Source organism: Nerophis ophidion, linkage group LG03 (assembly GCF_033978795.1).
Source record: "Nerophis ophidion isolate RoL-2023_Sa linkage group LG03, RoL_Noph_v1.0, whole genome shotgun sequence".
Lineage (NCBI taxonomy): Eukaryota > Metazoa > Chordata > Actinopteri > Syngnathiformes > Syngnathidae > Nerophis > Nerophis ophidion.
Window position 1 is genome coordinate 17498735 of NC_084613.1, and position 20840 is coordinate 17519574.

At 40.6% G+C, this 20840-nt stretch overlaps 1 protein-coding gene across 6 annotated transcripts in view; it reads left to right on the forward strand.

Annotated features, from left to right (window-relative positions):
- The window catches only part of kif21a (kinesin family member 21A), a 99121-nt gene that overhangs the window by 24323 nt on the left and 53958 nt on the right, over positions 1-20840 (forward strand). For all 6 annotated transcript variants that reach the window (XM_061894444.1, XM_061894447.1, XM_061894445.1 and 3 more), the window contains exons 2-5: positions 12323-12545; positions 17776-17958; positions 20198-20338; positions 20405-20536. In XM_061894444.1, the coding sequence (XP_061750428.1) occupies positions 12323-12545; positions 17776-17958; positions 20198-20338; positions 20405-20536 (679 nt within the window). The remainder of the gene's footprint in view (positions 1-12322; positions 12546-17775; positions 17959-20197; positions 20339-20404; positions 20537-20840) is intronic.

The window sequence follows — 20840 nt, forward strand, 5'->3', positions numbered from 1 at the left end:
ATTGTTTTTGAATGGTAACCCATTTGTTTAAAAAAAATGACATGCGTCTGCCGCAAACATGTCCCGCAGGAAACACGGGGGTTGACTATTCGCCGAATGGTGAATCAACCATAAATCAATCATGAAGTTTTTGACGATAAATGCGGAGCCCCCCCCCACGTTCTTGGACTCTTTGACACAACCGGACCACCGTTTTATCCTCCATGAATCGGCTTATGTCTTTTAATTCATCCTCTGTTGGTCTCCATGGCAACAGCCTCCTCTGTGCCACGCACCCGTATGGTGCCAGTGTGCGTGCGTGCATGAGGTCATAATCAGATCATATCTGGTGTTGAGTCAGAGGAAGTAGAGACCTGTGGAGTGTGTCGGCACAAGATCCGCATCGGACATTCTGTCTTTTCAATTGGGTATTTTTATTGACTGTCGACAAAATGAACCCAGAAAAACGGAGCAAAAAGTGTTGAAATGTGGAATCATAATACAAAACCAGTGAAGTTGGCACATCGTGAAAATTGTAAATAGTCCCCATCATGGACCCACTAGCTACTAGAGATGCGCGGTTTGCGGTCACAACCGCGGAGTCTGCGGATATACCGCGAGTCGGGCGGGTGACATGACGAAAAAATAGATTTTAAATAGATTCGGGCGGGCGCCGGTTGAACCAATTCGGAAATATATATCGTTATAATCCCAGGAATGTAGGCTAATAAAACTTCTTCGTTTGTCTTGTCTTTATTGCACAAGATGTAATACAGCCAAACAACAGCTCTCATGTCTCTAACGCTTTTCCCGGAACAACTCGAACTCTCACTTCCTGTCGATAACGTCACTTCCCTATCACACCAAGAAGTCCCGCCCCCCAGCCAAAGTCATTGGCTAACACCCCGTAGCCAGCCGCTACATTATACATAGTTAAATGTTATGTTGAAGAGGTTAATTTAGCCTACTGACGTGTATTTATAAATGGTTGATTTATACAGGCTAGTAGGTAACGTGTTGTACCTGACAACTCTTGATGGTACAATCCTTATAACACATCAAAGACAACGTCACGCTAACATCACGTGACACCTTTGATGAAGGCTACAGAAGCAAGGTAGCCCAAACTTGTCAGGTACAACACTTTACTTTACTAGCCTATAGAAATCAACCATTTATAAATAGTTAAATGTTGTTACCCACATACGAAAAACGAGCAACACTCTTTGAAACAGTATGTGGGCATACTTTTCTTTTGAAGTGTCTCGTTTGGTCTGTTGACGGATGTAAGGAAGCTACTTCTGGGTATGGTCAACAAGGTGTTTGTTTGTCATTTGTTAATATTTTACTTGGTAAAATGTTCGATCCACATGCTGTGCATGTTATTATTTTTACGTTTGTAACATGCTTTATTTATTACAGTTTTCACCGTGAATTTGAAGGGAAAGGAAACCTTCAAATAAATCAGTTCAAGAATGCCATTGTATCTGTGCTATTTGGAGGGAGTTACACTTTCTAACCTCACTAATGCCTTGCATTGTCTGTATTAGATATATAACAACGGGCGAGTGGGTGTGCCTTTGATGAAATGTTGGTTCGGGTGGGTGGCGGGTGGATGACGACTTTAGTGATGCTGTTGCGGATGATATAATTGCCTATCCGCCCATCTCTACTAGCTACGCAAGCTAGCGCTCCAATCAGCTAAACAGACTCAATAACTCCACGGTGAGATTTGGTTGAATTTACTGAGGAATTTGTAAAACTGAAACAATACAAAAATAATGCCGTTGTCAGTTAATATTACCAACAGACACGCGTAAACGTGTTAGCATATTAGCTTATGCCATTATATTACGATAGCACGTACCAATAGGCATTAAAAACCCTCCTACAGACATCACACATGGGACGGTTTAGTCAGTTAAATCTTTTTAATTATATTGTAAAATTTACTAACGTTGCTTGAAGCGATGAATGAGTAATCCATATGAGTAGAAACGCTATGGACGACATTAAAACGGGTATAGGGAGCCCACAGAACATCATTGATATTTTTTATTATCGCAAATTGTTTTTGTTAGTGTTTAATTGTTTATGAAGTCAGGAAATACGTCCTTGGACACATGAGAACTTTAATTATGACCAATGTATGATCCTGTAACTACTTGGTATCTGATTGGATTGGTTTGACCCAAAACTAATGTAAAGTTTATTAACATTAATACAGCCACATTAATACAACAACAACATTAATACAGCCACAACGACAACTCTTGCTGACCTACTGCCCTCGGTAATGGCACCATTCCCAAAGTATGTGGGCTCTATTGATAACCTCACTAACAACTTTAACGACGCCCTGCGCGAAACCATTGATAACATAGCACCGCTAAAGTTAAAAAAGGCTCCAAAAAAGCGCACCCCGTGGTTTACAGAAGAAACTAGAGCTCAGAAATTATTATGTAGAAAGCTGGAACGCAAATGGCGCACGACTAAACTTGAGGTGCACCATCAAGCATGGAGTGATGGTTTAATAACTTATAAACGCATGCTTACCTTAGCTAAAGCTAAATATTACTCAAATCTCATCCACCGTAATAAAAACGATCCTAAATTTTTGTTTAGTACGGTAGCATCGCTAACCCAACAAGGGATTCCTTCCAGTAGCTCAACCCACTCAGCTGATGACTTTATGCAATTCTTTAGTAAGAAAATTGAAGTCATTAGAAAGGAGATTAAAGACAATGCGTCCCAGCTACAACGGGGTTCTATTAACACTGACACGATTGTATATACGGCGGATACTGCCCTCCAAAATAGTTTCTCTCGTTTTGAGGAAATAACATTAGAGGAATTGTTACAACGTGTAAATGGAATAAAACAGACAACATGTTTACTTGACCCTCTTCCTGGGAAACTGATCAAGGAGCTCTTTGAATTATTAGGGCCATCAGTGCTAAATATTATAAACTTATCACTCTCCTCGGGCAGTGTTCCCCTAGCATTCAAAAAAGCGGTTATTCATCCTCTTCTTAAAAGACCTAACCTCGATCCTGACCTCATGGTAAATTACCGACCGGTGTCTCACCTTCCCTTTATTTCAAAAATCCTTGAAAAAATTGTTGCGCAGCAGTTAAATGAATACTTAGCGTCTAACAATCTATGTGAAACCTTTCAATCCGGTTTCAGGGCAAATCACTCCACGGAGACAGCCCTCGCAAAAATGACTAATGATCTATTGCTAACGATGGATTCTGATGCGTCATCTATGTTGCTGCTCCTCGATCTTAGCGCTGCTTTCGATACCGTCGATCATAATATTTTATTAGAACGTATCAAAACACGAATTGGTATGTCAGACTTAGCCCTGTCTTGGTTTAACTCTTATCTTACTGATAGGATGCAGTGTGTCTCCCATAACAATGTGACCTCGGACTACGTTAAGGTAACGTGTGGAGTTCCCCAGGGTTCGGTCCTTGGCCCTGCACTCTTCAGCATCTACATGCTGCCGCTAGGTGACATCATACGCAAATACGGTATTAGCTTTCACTGTTATGCTGATGACACCCAACTCTACATGCCCCTAAAGCTGACCAACACGCCGGATTGTAGTCAGCTGGAGGCGTGTCTTAATGAAATTAAACAATGGATGTCCGTTAACTTTTTGCAACTCAACGCCAAAAAAACGGAAATGCTGATTATCGGTCCTGCTAGACACCGAACTCTATTTAATAATACAACTCTAACATTTGACAACCAAACAATTAAACAAGGCGACACGGTAAAGAATCTGGGTATTATCTTCGACCCAACTCTCTCCTTTGAGGCACACATTAAAAGCGTTACTAAAACGGCCTTCTTTCATCTCCGTAACATCGCTAAAATTCGCTCCATTCTGTCCACTAAAGACGCTGAGATCATTATCCATGCGTTTGTTACGTCTCGCCTCGACTACTGTAACGTATTATTTTCGGGTCTCCCCATGTCTAGCATTAAAAGATTACAGTTGGTACAAAATGCGGCTGCTAGACTTTTGACAAGAACAAGAAAGTTTGATCACATTACGCCTGTACTGGCTCACCTGCACTGGCTTCCTGTGCACTTAAGATGTGACTTTAAGGTTTTACTACTTACGTATAAAATACTACACGGTCTAGCTCCATCTTATCTTGCCGATTGTATTGTACCATATGTCCCGGCAAGAAATCTGCGTTCAAAGGACTCCGGCTTATTAGTGATTACCAAAGCCCAAAAAAAGTCTGCGGGCTATAGAGCATTTTCCGTTCGGGCTCCAGTACTCTGGAATACCCTCCCGGTAACAGTTCGCGATGCCACCTCAGTAGAAGCATTTAAGTCTCACCTTAAAACTCATTTGTATACTCTAGCCTTTAAATAGACTCCCTTTTTAGACCAGTTGATCTGCCGTTTCTTTTCTTTTTCTTCTATGTCCCACTCTCCCGTGTGGAGGGGGTCCGATCCGGTGGCCATGTACTGCTCGCCTGTGTATCGGCTGGGGACATCTCTGCGCTGCTGGTCCGCCTACGCTTGGGATGGTTTCCTGCTGGCTCCGCTGTGAACGGGACTCTCGCTGCTGTGTCTTGGATCCTCTTTGGACTGGACTCTCGCGACTGTGTTGTATCCATTGTGGATTGAACTTTCACAGTATCATGTTAGACCCGCTCGACATCCATTGCTTTCCTCCTCTCTAAGGTTCTCATAGTCATCATTGTCACTGACGTCCCACTGGGTCATTATTGTCACCAATGTCCCACTGGGTGTGAGTTTTCCTTGCCCTTATGTGGGCCTACCGAGGATGTCGTGGTGGTTTGTGCAGCCCTTTGAGACACTAGTGATTTAGGGCTATATAAGTAAACATTGATTGATTGATTGATAAAGTATCCAAACAACATTTGAACGGATATGTTGATAGAACATTAAAACAGACAGTAGGCAGATATTAACAGTAAATGAACAAGTAGATTAATAATCATCATAATGTTGGCAAAATAACAGAACAGGAAATGACACAATATGTTACTGCATTCATCAGCAGACAAATCAGGAGTCTTTGTTCGTTTACTTACTAATAAAAGACAAGTTGTCAAGTATATTCACGTTCTTATTTTAGGATAAAATTGTTTGAGTGCAATAAGAAACATATAGTTAATGTACCATAAGATGCATTGTCAAAACAAAGCCAGTGAAGACTTTTTTTTTTTGTTCCCCTTTATTTTGAAAAGTATCCAACTTGTTTGGATGTGCGAAACAAAGGAGGAGCATCATGAGAATGTATTGAAGGATTGAAGGAACTTGATTGTCACGCACGTCTTTTAGCGCCTTCTCTTATCTCAGTCGTCTAATGGCCGATGGTCGCCAGACAACGTGTCTCCGCACCCCGATTACCTTTAACCCCAACCTTTCCTGACCTGGAACCTCAAGTCTGTCCCTCCATCAGTACTCCCAGAATTAGACGAGAGATGGCAACTGCTTTTTTGGGGGGGAGGTAAATGTTGCCCATCATTAACAATCCTTATGTACTGTAAGACGAGAACACACTTTTTTAATGCATTCTAAATCGTAAATAAACACTAGCAATAGTCAGCTAACAATAGAGGTAACAGGAGTATCTGTAAAAAGTGCTCTAAAACATTTTACATACACACTGTAAGTACATATGTAATGTAATATTCATAAAATTTAATATTTATGTATTTTGCTCATTTTTAGCATACAACGTTGTATTAATTTCACAAAGGTATTACCATGAATTGATTAACGTGGACCCTGACTTTAACAAGTTGAAAAACTTATTCGGGTGTTAGTATTTAGTGGTCAATTTTAAGGAATATGTACTTAACTGTGCAATCTACTAATACAAGTTTGAATTAATTCAATCAATCAAACATCTTTCGCTATTTCAAACAACAACAACTCTACTAATCATGGCAGACTTCATGAGAGACAACAAAGACTAATTTGGGACAAATAATGATCCATTTTTGAGCCTGAATATACAGAGGATGATCTACAAGTTTTACAAGCAGAGTTATAAGCAGATCCAGCACATAGCGGTACTGCTAAGTACTAAACAAAAATATAAACTCTGAACATAACCGCTTTCTGTGCAATGTTTTCTCACTGGGATGTTTATATTTTCCCGTTTGGATGAAGAATTCATCATAATCCTCATTCGGGTTAAAAAATAAAAAAAAGTTCCGCAAACGAGCGTCTTTTTGTGTCTTTTTCGCCATCTCCGGGTCTAAGTTAGATGTCAAAAGTTGACTAATTTGTGGGTTTATGTCCACAACCTTCTACTATCCAGGGGAGAGGCATTATTTGAGCCCTTTGAAACACTAGTGATTTAGGGCTATATAAATAATCATTGATTGAATATTTATAATCTAGAATGAACTTATACAGACTCTGAGGTAGGGCTGGGCGGTATATCGATATACTCGATATATTGCGGGTTTGTCTCTGTGCGATATAGAAAATGACTATCGTGATATTCGAGTATACGTTCTCACACAGTTGCTTTAAGCTGCGGCCATTACACTACAGGCTCTTCCCACTCTTTCTTATGTCTCCTTCTCACAGACAGCAAGCGCACCTTCTTACATACGTCACATACGTACATGTCCACGCGAAGCAGAGAGCTAGCAGCATGGGTAAATGAAGGAAGAATTAAATCCCAAGAAAAACAGCAGGGGGTCCATCGTCTGGCGGTGGTTTGGCTTCAAGCGGGAATGTGTTGAACAATTATGCAGCAAAAGCGTTGCTACAAAAAGTAGCAGCACTGCTAATTTGTAGCATCATTTGAAAAGTCACCCGCTAGAGAATAAGGAGTGCTTGAAACTCTGCATGTCAACATCTCCGTTCAATGCCACACCAACAAAATGCCGAAGCAAACATTTCAAGATCAACACCGTATGAAAAAAAAAAAAGTCAACAACAGAAGGAGATAACGTTCACAGGAACCTACCACATAGCGAAGGACATACACTATTTGATGTCCTATTTTGCCTCATTTTTATTTGACAGTTATTGAAATATCCTGTGTGAAATCATGCACAAAAGTGCACTTTATTTGTTTTAAACTACTGTGGTGGCGTTCTGTACAAAAAGTGCACTTTAATTTAGTGTTGTTTTGATATGTCATCTTAGTGACATCATGCACAAAAGTGCACTTATAGCTTGTTTTAAAATGTCTCTGACAATCTTGCATTTTCTCTTTTGGAAATGACATGAATGTTTGTGCCACTGCTAAATAACTACTTAATAAATGCAGTTTTGGTAAATTGAGTTAATTGTGATTTCCCTCTCTGCATGAAAGTTTAAAATGAGCATATATTAATGCAGTATGAAGAAGAATGTTTTAATGTAGACACATAGAATCATCATACTGCTGTGATTATATGCATTAATGTTCATTTTAAGGCTAAGGCAAAAACATCGAGATATATATCGTGTATCGTGACATGGCCTAAAAATATCGAGATATTAATAAAAGCCCTACTCTGAGGCGATACTGCGGTTCAATATGTCAATATAGCAGCATAAGTTAGTTAGCCGCTAAAAAAGTAGTTCCTCGGTGTTTGCTCTTATAATAACAATATCGCTAATACTTGGGTAATATGCAGGTCAGGACATGTAAAAGGAGCACTGTTGGCGTCTTTTTGGATGTTTTGATGAGCGCTATAGCTTGCTCCCATTAGTTAACTGACTTTTGCTCGCATTTATTGACTAGTTGCAATGCATAAAATGAGTAAAACATGTGTTCGTGTCTTACATAAGGATTGTGAATGATCCCAAAACAATTTAATGAACATTGTGCAATGTCTTTTGCCAGGATTACTCCACTAATTCAGCTAAACCAAGAGCGGCTTGTTCCTGCTCCCCGGGGTCACGTCGATCCAACATTCTTACGGTCAATGCTGGAATATGTTTACCAGCCTTTTTGACCTTTTTAATAATTGGACAGGCCACGTGTCCCAATACTTTAGTCCAAACGGTGTAAGCGTTACCAGTAAACGTGGCGTCTCTGTCGGTGGGTGACCGTGACCTGGGTCTCCGTGTACCTATTCACGCACACAAAGGCCGCACTGTGCTGGACTCCAGCATTGTCCTGGGGGGCACAATGAGGCTGTTCTCCATGCCTTCAGGTGGTTTTTAAAAACATTTTTTTGATATGAGCCGGGATAAAAGTCTGCAATCCTGATCACACGAGACAACGCGGAACATGAGAAGGGTGCTCTGTCGCATATTGGACCTTTCACGGGCCTTTCACGTGTTCATCGGCGGGATGGTGAAGCGAGCTGACAGGCGGAGGAGATGCAGAGTCATGGTGTCGACAAGCGTGATCATTCCTGCACACTCACTGTTGGCACCGACGTTTTCCTTGATTTGATCGTTGAGGGAGAGCGGAAATGTTAGGGCAGCTGATTCTGTACGCGAGTTTGTATTAAACTTCATTTAAATGTACAGACCAACTGTAATGTTGCACAAGTCTACTCCTCCATGGTAATTCCTCGCTCAATTTACTGTTAGTGTACTCTGTTTTCCATTTTTTGCACAGTATAGCAATCTATTTGTGGGTGGAAAGGGCAGTATATACACTCATATGTGTGTGTGTGCGTGCGTGTGTGTGCGTGCATGTGCATGTGCGTGTGTGTGTGTGGTAGAGATGCGCGGTTTGCGGTCTCATCCGCCCGGGTGACATGACAAAAAAATAGATTTTAATTAGATTCGGGCGGGTGGCGGTTGAATCATCCGGAAATATTTGATATACATGGTTCTGGGATCGGTATCCTTTGCCATTCAAAGAGCCATTTAAGACGCATGTCACAAAACGAAGAAGACAATAGGAGACGCTAATATTCTCTAGACCAGGGGCGCTCACACTTTTTCTGCAGGCGAGCTACTTTTCAATTGACCAAGTCGAGGAGATCTACCTCATTCCTATTTATAATTTATATTTATTTATTTATGAAAGAGACATTTTTGTCAACAAGTTAATGGTGTTTAATTATAATACAAGCATGTTTAACACACATAGATTCCTTTCTTTCATGAAGACAAGAATATAAGTTGGTGTATTTGATTCTGATGACTTGCATTGATTGGATTTAGACAGTGGCGCTGATAACGTCCGCATTTTCAAATGGAGGAAAAAAAAAGTCCTCCTTTCTGTCCAATACCACATGAAAGTGGTTGGATTTGGCATCTCATTTGTCCAACTTGCATACTCGTTTTTAAACACTTTGTTATGAGAGTAGCATATGTGTGTGGCCCTTTAATGTCTGGCAGCAGGTGAGTGACGTCAGTGAGTGTGCGGGTGGGCAAGCAAGTGAGAAAGCGGTCGCTGAGGGCGGGGTAGAAATACATTGGCATCAAACTCCGTAGCTTGCTAGCTTGTGCACGCTAGCTTTTTGAGACTCTTATTTTGTTAGCACAGGCAGGATGAAACAAGTCTTTTATGGTGAAGACAGGAACTGTGCAGTCGGTCTTTAGAGTTTTGACAGTAGGTACGGAGTCTCTAGAAATAAAATGTGTTTCTCTGCGTCCGCCCTGTTAGTGATTTTTTTCTTAAATATGAGCTCGCAGCAGCCAGCGTCATCTCACAAGATCCTCGGGTGCCGAGAATGTCAAACAACTGACGAAAGTGAAGTCTTGGTATGATTATTGATTGCTCATTTTTATGTATATTTTTTAATGCCTGGCTTGAGATCGAGATCGACCAGTCGATCGCGATCAACGTAATGGGCACCCCTGCTCTAGAATGACTACCGGCAGTCACCCAGTTAATAAGTATTAGGGCGTGCTATGAAGTCATTGACTTTGTTGCCCTCTATAGCATGTACGATCTGCTTGTCAGTCCAGCATCATGTTGTGTGTAGCTTCCGCAGCAACACGCACACGACTGCAAGGCCTACTGGGTGACACAGAGTACACTAATGGTTGTGATATAAACAATTTTAACACTCTTAGTAATATGCGCCACGCTGTGAAGCCACACCAAACAAGATTGACAAACACATTTCGGGAGGACATCCTCCCAGTAACACAACATAAACGCAACACAACAAATACACAGAATCCTTTGTATCCATGACAATTCCTGACTATTTTATACACCCCGCTAGCAGCAAACCCCCAACCCTGTGCGTCGGTAAGGTGGGCGGGGATGGGGGCGCGGGGGTGTCAAATATATTCAGGAATTATCACGGATACAAAGGATTCTGGGTATTTGTTGTGTTGCGTTTATGTTCTGTTACTGTGAGGATGTTCTTCTGAAATGTGTTTGTCAATCTTGTTTGGTGTGGCTTCACAGCGTGGCGTATATTAGTAAGTGTTAAAGTTGTTTATATCACAACCATCAGTGTACTCTGTGTCACCCAGTATGCCTTTCAATCTTGTACGTGTGATTGCGGAAGCAGTACACAACATGTTGTCAGACTAATAATCGGTGTGTACATGTTGTTGAAGGTGTCAAAGGGAATGGCTTCACAGCACGCCATATCCTTGTCATCAGGATGAACGCCACTTGGATAATCGCGAGAACTTTAGCGGCTCCAATTGTCTTCGTTACTCTGTGAAACGGGTTTAGACAGCTCTGTGAGTGGTAAAGGTGGCCAACCTCTGATGTATTTCAGCGGGCGGGCGGATGCGTTTCTGATTAAATGTTGTTTCGGGTGGACGGCGGGTGGATGACGACTTTGGTGACACGGTTGCGGATGATATAATTGCCTATCTGCGCATCTCTAGTGTGTATGTATATATATATATATATATATATATATATATACACACATGTATACAAGCAAACATGTATATGTGTGTGTGTGTGTATATATATATATATGTGTATATATTTATATATATATATATATATATATATATGTATATGTATATATATGTATGTATGTATGTATGTGTGGGAAAAATCACAAGACTACTTCATCTCTACAGAACTGTTTCATGAGGGGTTCCCTCAATCATCAAAAAAAAAAAAAAATCTCCTGATGATTGAAGGAACCCCTCATGAAACAATTCTGTAGAGATAAGGTAGACTTGTGATTTTTCCCACACATACATATTGCGCTCTACCACAATATCGAGCACTATTCTCTGGATAATCCAATCAAGACATATATATATATATATATATATATATATATATATATATATATATATGTATATATATATATAGGACTGCCTACCCCCAGACTAAACGACTCTGAAACCAATAATGAATGTAACTGTCGCAAGAAACCTGATTGCCCTCTCAACGGAAGGTGCTTACAGACATCAGTCGTTTACCAAGCAAAGGTAATACGCAAGGACATTAACACATCCGACACGTACGTAGGATTAACCGAAGGAGCGTTCAAAACAAGATGGAATAATCACAACGCCTCCTTTAGAAACCAGACTTTGCAGAATTCTACAGAACTCAGCAAACACATTTGGAACCTCAAAGACAATAATGTTGAATATTCAATAACATGGCAAATTCTTGCATCCAGCACACCTCACAACGGTGGTAATAAAAGATGCAACCTATTCTTAAAAGAGAAACTGTTTATTATATATCATCCAGATCTATCATCTCTCAACAAGCGCAGTGAAATCATTTCAACATGCCGCCATAGACGGAAACACCTCCTAGGTAACACATGAGCCAATCACCACACCCTACGCCTGCTTGTACCCACCCACTCTGTGCTCTATATAAACCATTGTATGTGAATGCTTCCATTAAAATCTCCTGATGATTGAAGGAACCCCTCATGAAACAGATCTGTAGAGATGAAGTAGTCTTGTGATTTTTTTCCCACACCTACATATATATATATATATATATATATATATATATACACACACAGAGTGGGGCAAAAAAGTACTTAGTCAGCCACCGATTGTGCAAGTTCTCCCACTTAAAATGATGACAGAGGTCTGTAATTTTCATCATAGGTACACTTCAACTGTGAGAGACAAAATGTGAAAAAAAAAAATCAAGGAATTCATTTAATCAAAGATTTTACGTAACAAAGTTGACACAATAATCTAATCTCCATCTTGGAACTGTGTGCTGTTTTGCATAAAACCTCAAACTGGGATTTAAAACAAAACTGTCAATGTATCGCACTACATTCCTGTTGACTGTACTGCCTTCCTGTTCAACAGCTGCCCGTTAAGGCAGAAAGCGGGTTGGAGCTGAAATAATTGCATTAAGTGTTCGCTCTGTCGGGGGCCGCCATTAGCCACGAGCTAACTACGCCGCCTGCCTTCGATTGCAATAATATTCCACTTAATCAGCAATCAATGTCATCTTTCCCTGCAGAATCCGACCTCAGCTGGCCCGGGAGAAGATCGAAGGATGCCACATCTGCACGTACGTGATGCCCGGGGAGCCCCAGGTCATCCTGGGCAAGGACAAGTCCTTCACCTACGACTACGTCTTCGACATGGACTCCCAGCAGGATGCCATCTACGCCACCTGCACGGAGAAGCTGATCGAGGGCTGCTTCGAGGGCTACAACGCCACCGTCTTTGCATACGGACAGGCGAGTCTTTGTGCTTTGGGCCGCAGCTGCCGGGTTCCCCCCACCCGCCATGGGGCCCTCGGCGGCTTGGACGAGCAATCACGCTCACAATACGAAGGTCCTGCAGTCCTGGGTTCAAATCCAGGCTCGGGATCTTTCTGTGTGGAGTTTGCATGTTCTCCCCGTGAATGCGTGGGTTCCCTCCGGGTACTCCGGCTTCCTCCCACCTCCAAAGACATGCACCTGGGGATAGGTTGATTGGCAACACTAAATTGGCCCTAGTGTGTGAATGTGAGTGTGAATGTTGTCCGTCTATCTGTGTTGGCCCTGCGATGAGGTGGCGACTTGTCCAGGGTGTACCCCGCCTTCCGCCCGATTGTAGCTGAGATAGGCGCCAGCGCCCCCCGCGACCCCGAAAGGGAATAAGCGGTAGAAAATGGATGGATGGATGGATGGATGGATGGATGGATAGATATATATATATATATATAAACCCCATTTCCATTAAGTTGGGAAATTGTGTTAGATGTAAATACAAACGGAATACAATGATTTGCAAATCCTTTTCAACCCATATTCAGTTGAATATGCTACAAAGACAACATATTTGATGTTTAAACTGATAAACACTTTTTTTGTTGCAATTAACCATTGACTTTAGAATTTGATGCCAGCAACACATGACAAAGAAGCTGGGAAAGGTGGCAATAAATACTGATAAAGTTGAGGAATTCTCATCAAACACTTATTTGGAACATCCCACAGGTGTGCAGGCTAATTGGGAACAGGCGGGTGCCATGATTGGGTATAGAAACAGCTTCAGTGAAATGCTTAGTCATTCACAAACAAGGATTGGGTAACGGTCACTACTTTGTGAACAAATGCGTGAGCAAATTGTCAAACAGTTTAAAAACAACATTTCTCAACGGGCTAATGCAAGGAATTTAGGAATTTCACCATCTATGGTCCGTAATACCATCAAAAGGTTCAGAGAACATCAATCTCTAAAGAATATCACCACATGGGCTCAGGAACACTTCATAAAACCACTGTCAGTAACTACAGTTGGTCGCTACATCTGTAAGTGCAAGTTAAAACTCTACTGTGCAAAGTCAAAGCTATTTGTCAACGATACCCAGAAACGCCGCCGGCTTCGCTGGGCCCGAGATCATCTAAGATGGACTGATGCAAAGTGGAAAAGTGTTCTGTGGTCTGACGAGTCCACATTTCAAAATGTTTTTTGGAAACGGTGAACGTCGTGTCCTCCGGACCAAAGAGGAAAAGAACCATCAGGACGATTCTAGGTGCAAAGTTGAAAAGCCAGCATCTGTAATGGTATGGGGGTGTACTAGTGGCCAAGGCATGGGTAACTTACACATCTGTGAAGGCACCATTAATGCTGAAAGGTACATACAGCTTTTGGAGCAACATATGTTGCCATCCAAGCAACATTATCATGGACGCCCCTGCTTATTTCAGCAAGACAATGCCAAGTAACTTGTTACAACAGCGTGGCTTCAGAGTAAAAGAGTGCGGGTACTAGACTGGCTGGCCTGTAGTCCAGACCTGTCTCCCATAGAGAATGTGTGGCACATTATGAAGCTTAAAATACCACAACGGAGACCCCGGACTGTTGAACAACTTAAGCTGTACATAAAACAAGAATTGGAAAGAATTCCACCTGAAAAGCTTCAAAAATGTCTCTCCTCAGTTCCCAAAGGTTTATTGAATGTTGTTAAAAGAAAAGGTGATGTAACACAGTGGTGAACATGCACTTTCCCAACTACTTCGGCACGTGTTGCAGCCATGAAATAGTAAGTTAATTATTATTTGCAAAAAAAAAAAAAAGTTTATAAGTTTGAACATAAAAAAATCTTGTCTTTGTAGTGCATTCAACTGAATATGGGTTGAAAAGGATTTGCAAATCATTGTATTCCGTTTATATTTACATCTAACATAGTTTTCTAACTCATATGGAAACGGGGTTTGTGTGTGTGTATATATATGAGAAGTTCTGCCATCCGGGAGGAACTCAAAGTAAAGCCGCTGCTCCTTCACATCGAGAGGAGCCAGATGAGGTGGTTCGGGCATCTGGTCAGGATGCCACCCGAACGCCTCCCTAGGGAGGCGTTTAGGGCACGTCCAACCGGTAGGAGGCCACGGGGAAGACCCAGGACACGTTGGGAAGACTATGTCTCCCAGCTGGCCTGGGAACGCCTCGGGATCCCCCGGGAAGAGCTAGACGAAGTGGCTGGGGAGAGGGAAGTCTGGGTTTCCCTGCTTAGGCTGTTGCCCCCGCGACCCGACCTCGGATAAGCGGAAGATGATGGATGGATGGATGGATGGATGTATATATATATATATATATATATATATATATATATATCCATCCATCCATCCATTTTCTACCGCTTGTTCCCTTTTGGGGTCATATATATATATATATATATATATACACACACACACACACACACATATATTTATATATATATTTACATATATATATATACACACACACATATATTTATATATATATTTACATATATATATACAGTATATTTCTATATATATACACATATATAGATTCATATATATGTATATTTACATATATATATATATACAGTATATTTATATATATACACATATACATACTCATACATACATACGTATATATATATACATACGTACATATATCTATACGTATCTATACATACATACGTATATACATACATATATACGTGTGTGTGTATATACATACATATGTATTTGTATGTATGTATATATATATACATACATGTATATATACGTACATACATATGTACATACACCTATACATGTATCATACATACATATACATACATTCATACGTATACATGTATACATTTATATATATATATATATATATATATATATATACAGCCATACATATATCCATACATACATATATCCTTACATACATAGAAACATATACATACATTGTATATATAAACGTACCAATTTTGCAGTCAAACGCCTCAGACTTATTAGTTGCTATTTTTCATATAAATATTCGCATGTTAACTTTTTTAGCCAATATTTCAGCGAAACTCCTCAGTCATAGGACTTGGTACTTGACACATGTTAACTGTTAGCATGGCAACATTAGCTTGCTAACTTTTTTTGCCAATTTTGCAGCCTAGAGCCTCTGAAGCATTTAACTCAATATTTTTCAAATTCATTTTAGCATGTTAGCGTGCTAACTATTTTTCGAATATTTTATAGCCAAATGCCTCAAAGTCATATAACTTAGTAATTGATGCATGCGAACAATAGCATGCTAACTTTTTCAGCCAATTCAACAGCCCAAAAGCCTCAGACTTGTAAAAGATGGTATTTTTCACATCAATGTTAGCATGCTAACTCTTGTAGCTGATTTTGCAGCCGAACGCCTCAGTCATGTATAAATTTGTATCTGATACAATGGGGCAAAAAAGTATTTCGTCAGCCACCGATTGTGCAAGTTCTCCCACTTAAAATGATGACAGAGTTCAGTAATTTTTATCATAGGTACACTTCAACTGTGAGAGACAGAATGTGAAAAAAAAATCCAGGAATTCACATTGTAGGAATTTTAAAGATTTTATTTGTAAATTATGGTGGAAAATAAGTATTTGGTCAATAACAAAAATTCAACTCAATACTTTGTAATATAACCTTTGTTGGCAATAACAGAGGTCAAACGATTACTATAGGTTTTTACCAGGTTTGCACACACAGTAGCTGGTATTTTGGCCCATTCCTCCATGCAGATCTTCTCGGGAGCATTGATGTTTTGGCGCTGTCGCCGAGGAACACAGACTTTCAACTCCCTCCACAGATTTTCTATGGGGTTGAGGTCTGGAGACTGGCTAGGCCACTCCAGGACTTTCAAATGCTTCTTACGGAGCCACTCCTTCGTTGCCCGGGTGGTGCGTTAGGGATCATTGTCATGCTGGAAGACCCAGCCACGTTTCATCTTCAAAGCTCTCAATGATGGAAGGAGGTTTTGGCTCAAAATCTCATGATAAATGGCCCCATTCATTCTTTCCTTAACATGGATTAATCTTCGTGTCCCCTTAGCAGAAAAACAGCCCCAAAGCATGATGTTTCCACCCCCATGCTTCACAGTAGTTATGGTGTTCTTGGGATGCAACTCAATATTCTTCTTCCTCCAAACACGATGAGTTGAATTTATACCAAAAAGTTATATTTTGGTTTCATCTGACCACATGACATTCTCCCAATCCTCTGCTGTATCATCCATGTGCTCTCTGGCAAACTTCAGACGGGCCTGGACATGCACTGACTTAAGCAGGGGGACACGTCTGGCACTGCAGGATTTAATTCCCTGTCGGCGTAGTTTGTTACTGATGGTAACCTTTGTTACTTTAGTCCCAGCTCTCTGCAGGTCATTCACCAGGTCCCCCCGTGTGGTTCTGGGATTTTTGCTCACCGTTCTCATGATCATTTTGACCCCACGGGATGAGATCTTGCGTGGAGCCCCAGATCGAGGGAGATTATCAGTGGTCTTGTATGTCTTCCATTTTCTGATAATTACTCCCACAGTTGATTTTTTCACACCAAGCTGCTTGCCTATTGTAGATTCACTCTTCTCAGTCTGGTGCAGGTCTACAATTATTTTCCTGGTGTCCTTCCACAGCTCTTTGGTCTTGGCCATAGTGGAGTTTGGAGTCTGACCGTTTGAGGCTGTGGACAGGTGTCTTTTATACAGATAACAAGTTCAAACAGGTTCCATTAATACAGGTAACGAGTGGAGGACAAAAGAGCTTCTTAAAGAAGAAGTTACAGGTCTGTGAGAGCCAGAGATCTTCCTTGTTTGAAGTGACCAAATACTTATTTTCCACCATAATTTACAAATAAATTCTTTAAAATTCTTGCAATGTGAATTCCTGGATTTTTTTTTTCACATTTTGTCTCTCACAGTTGAAGTGTATGACCTCTTGTCATCATTTTAAGTGGGAGAACTTGCACAATCGGTGGCTGACTAAATACTTTTTTGCCCCACTGTACATGTTAACTGTCGGCATGCTAATGTTAGCATGCTAAATTTTGAAGGTAATTTTACATGTGTAAACTTCATCGTCATATGATTTTGTACATGACTCATTCTAACCTTAATATAAGTTCATCTTTACTGCTGCACAGCATCTTTCATGAACTGTCATGACCGTTCCAGATGTACAGCGTTCACTCTTGTTGTGTCTCCACGCAGACGGGCTCAGGGAAGACCTACACCATGGGCACGGGCTTCGACGTCAACATCGCGGATGAAGAACTGGGCATCATCCCCCGCGCCGTCCACCACCTTTTCGAGGGCATGGAGGAGCGCCGGCAGGCCGCCCGGGACCAGGGTCGCCCCGTGCCCGAGTTTAAGATCAACGCTCAGTTCCTGGAGGTACACCGTCATTGCGACAAGCTGCCAACTGAGGTGCAGCAGCTGTCGCCAGCAAGGGGGGAGGGGGTGCGGTGCTGACGGAGGAGTTAACGAGGAACCGTGTCAGCAGGCACTTGTGCTGCCCTGTCACTCGGTGACACCGCTCACATTCCCAGAAGAAATCAGACCTCTCGATCCGTACTTATGTCTCTACTGGCAGTTTTGACGCGTGGTAGTAAATGAGTCAAGTCAATTAGATATTAATGAGAAACCATTTTAAAGCAAGAGGGTTCACTCTGTGCACCGTCTAAACACTTCAGCCTGTCCATTAGTAGAACCGAATAAGCCGAGTGAATCGTTTTGTCAGTCATCCACAATCTTTGTCTCTCGCTCAGAGGTTCTTAACATTTTTGACTTGAGGGCCCAACTTTTCCACTCAAATATCAACACTGAATTAGTGATCTTACTCTCGATTTGAATCGTGTTCAATAATTATATGTAACCTACTTACAGTTTAACAGGACACACCTTGTCAAATGATACGAAGGCATGTGTCAATCATAAATTATTTTTTGGATTGTTTTTGGCTTGCGCTGTGGAAGGCGGCTGCATCTCCAGTAGCTCTGTAGTTCTAGATCTTTTTAAAACTTTTATCTTTAATTATTATTATTATTTATTAGATATTATAAAGTTATATTTTATCTTTTTTTTAATTTTCCTGAGGGAACTCTCCTGAAGAAATCAATAAAGTTCTATCTATTTATCGATCCATCCATCCATCCAGCTAGATCAGGGTTGTCGAACGTAAGTCCCAAGGCCTGAATCAGGCCCGCCAACAAGTTTTATCCGGCCCGCGAGATGGGTTTGCTAAGTAGAAAAATTAAGCGGATATTTTTGAATGAAAGAAACCGCTGTTTTACATGTGTCAACTAGATGTCGAAATAGCAATTATTTCTATCTTTGTAGATGATGCTACATATCAACAAAATAAACCACATGATGTAAGTATATTAGTCCAGGAAAATGATCAAACTACATAAATAACATCCCGTCATTTGATTTTGATATATATATTTTTTTACCTTGATAGACAATTAACACCAATGAGTTGACAGATGAACTTTATCACATCATTTATTATTAAATAACGTCAAATAGAGATTGAATAATATTAACCAAAACATGTAAATGGAAAAAAAAAACATTATTTGGACAATTTCAGAATGTGCTAATTTTATTGTTAAACAAAGAAAACAATCTGAAGTTGTCTTATTTTTAAGTTATCATGCCATGATTTTACCAGGCCGGCCCACTTAGGAGTAGATTTTTCTCCACGTGGTCCCTGTTTTTAAATGAGTTTGACACCCCTGATCTAGATCGATCGATATTCCGTCCATCCATCTAAAAGATTATCAAGGCCTAAGTCAGGCTGGTTATAACAAATGAATACTAATTAAATATACTGCAAAAAACGGACAATAAGACATTGCTAAAATAAATACATTGTAACTAATAAATGATAATATATATGTTTTTTGAATAAACTGTGAATTAAATTTAAGTGCCAATGAAAATACAGCTTTACCACTTTAGTCATATTTTTTGCGCTTAAGCAACTTCTCTATAACTTCAGCCCCAGACTTCTTTTATTTGTTTGATATTGTCATTACTGCCACAAGTGGCAAAAAAGTGTATTACAACTGAGTACCGCCGGGTACATACAGACCACTAGGTTAGCATGGAAAAATTAGTGTGGTAACTTTTTTAGCCAATTTTTTTTTCAGCCGAATGGCTCAGACTCATTACTTGGTATTTTTCACATAAATGTTAGCATGCTAGCTTTTTTGGCCAATTTTGCAGCTTAACGTCTCAGTCATACATGCTAACATTAGCGTGCTAACTCTTCAAGCTAATTTTGCAACCAAATGCCTCAGACTCATAACTTGGTATTTTTCACATTAATGTTAGCATGCTAACATTTTAGCCAATTTTGGAGCTGAACATCTCAGTCATATAACTTGGTACTTGACACATGCTGTTGGCATGCTAACATTAGTTCACTAACATTTTTAGCTAAAGTTTTCAACCAAATGCCTCAGACTCATAACTTGGTATTTTTCACATTACTGTTAGCATGCTAACTTTTTTAGCCAACTTTCCAGCTGCACATCGTCCATAAGAACCTCTCTGGTACTTGTATCAATGGAAAGTGAAAGTATGTTATTCGTAAATATTGCTGTGCTCGTGCGTCCTCGTGCAGCTTTACAACGAGGAAGTCCTGGACCTCTTTGACTCTGTGAGAGACGTGAAGCAGAGGTCGCACGTCAAGATTCACGAGGACGCCAGCGGGGGCATCTACACGGTGGGGGTGACCACGCGCACCGTGGCCTCCAAGGCTGAGGTGAGCCCGCCCGGTTTTCAGCCCGTCCAATGGCGTGGCAGACACTTACAATGTGAGACGTTTTAGATGATGCAGTGCCTCAAACTGGGCGCCTTGTCCCGCACCACCGCCAGCACGCAAATGAACGTGCAGAGCTCGCGGTCCCACGCCATCTTCACCATCCACCTGTGCCAAGTTCGCGTCTGTGCCTCTGACAATGTGAGTCCTCACAGTTTGTATGCCTTTATTTCACCACGTCTGCAGGGGTGTGCAAAGATATTTTTCATTTTCAAAACAAATAGTTTTTTTTTTTTTTTTACCTTTAGTGCTCCCCTCAAGCTTGGTCACGGGGACCCGGAAATGTCTCAGTCATAAAAATGTTAATAAGTCATATATATATATATATATATATATATATATATATATATATATATATATATATATATATATATATATACACACATACACACGTGTGTATGCATATATGTGTGTTTATATACATATATTTACACATACAGTATGT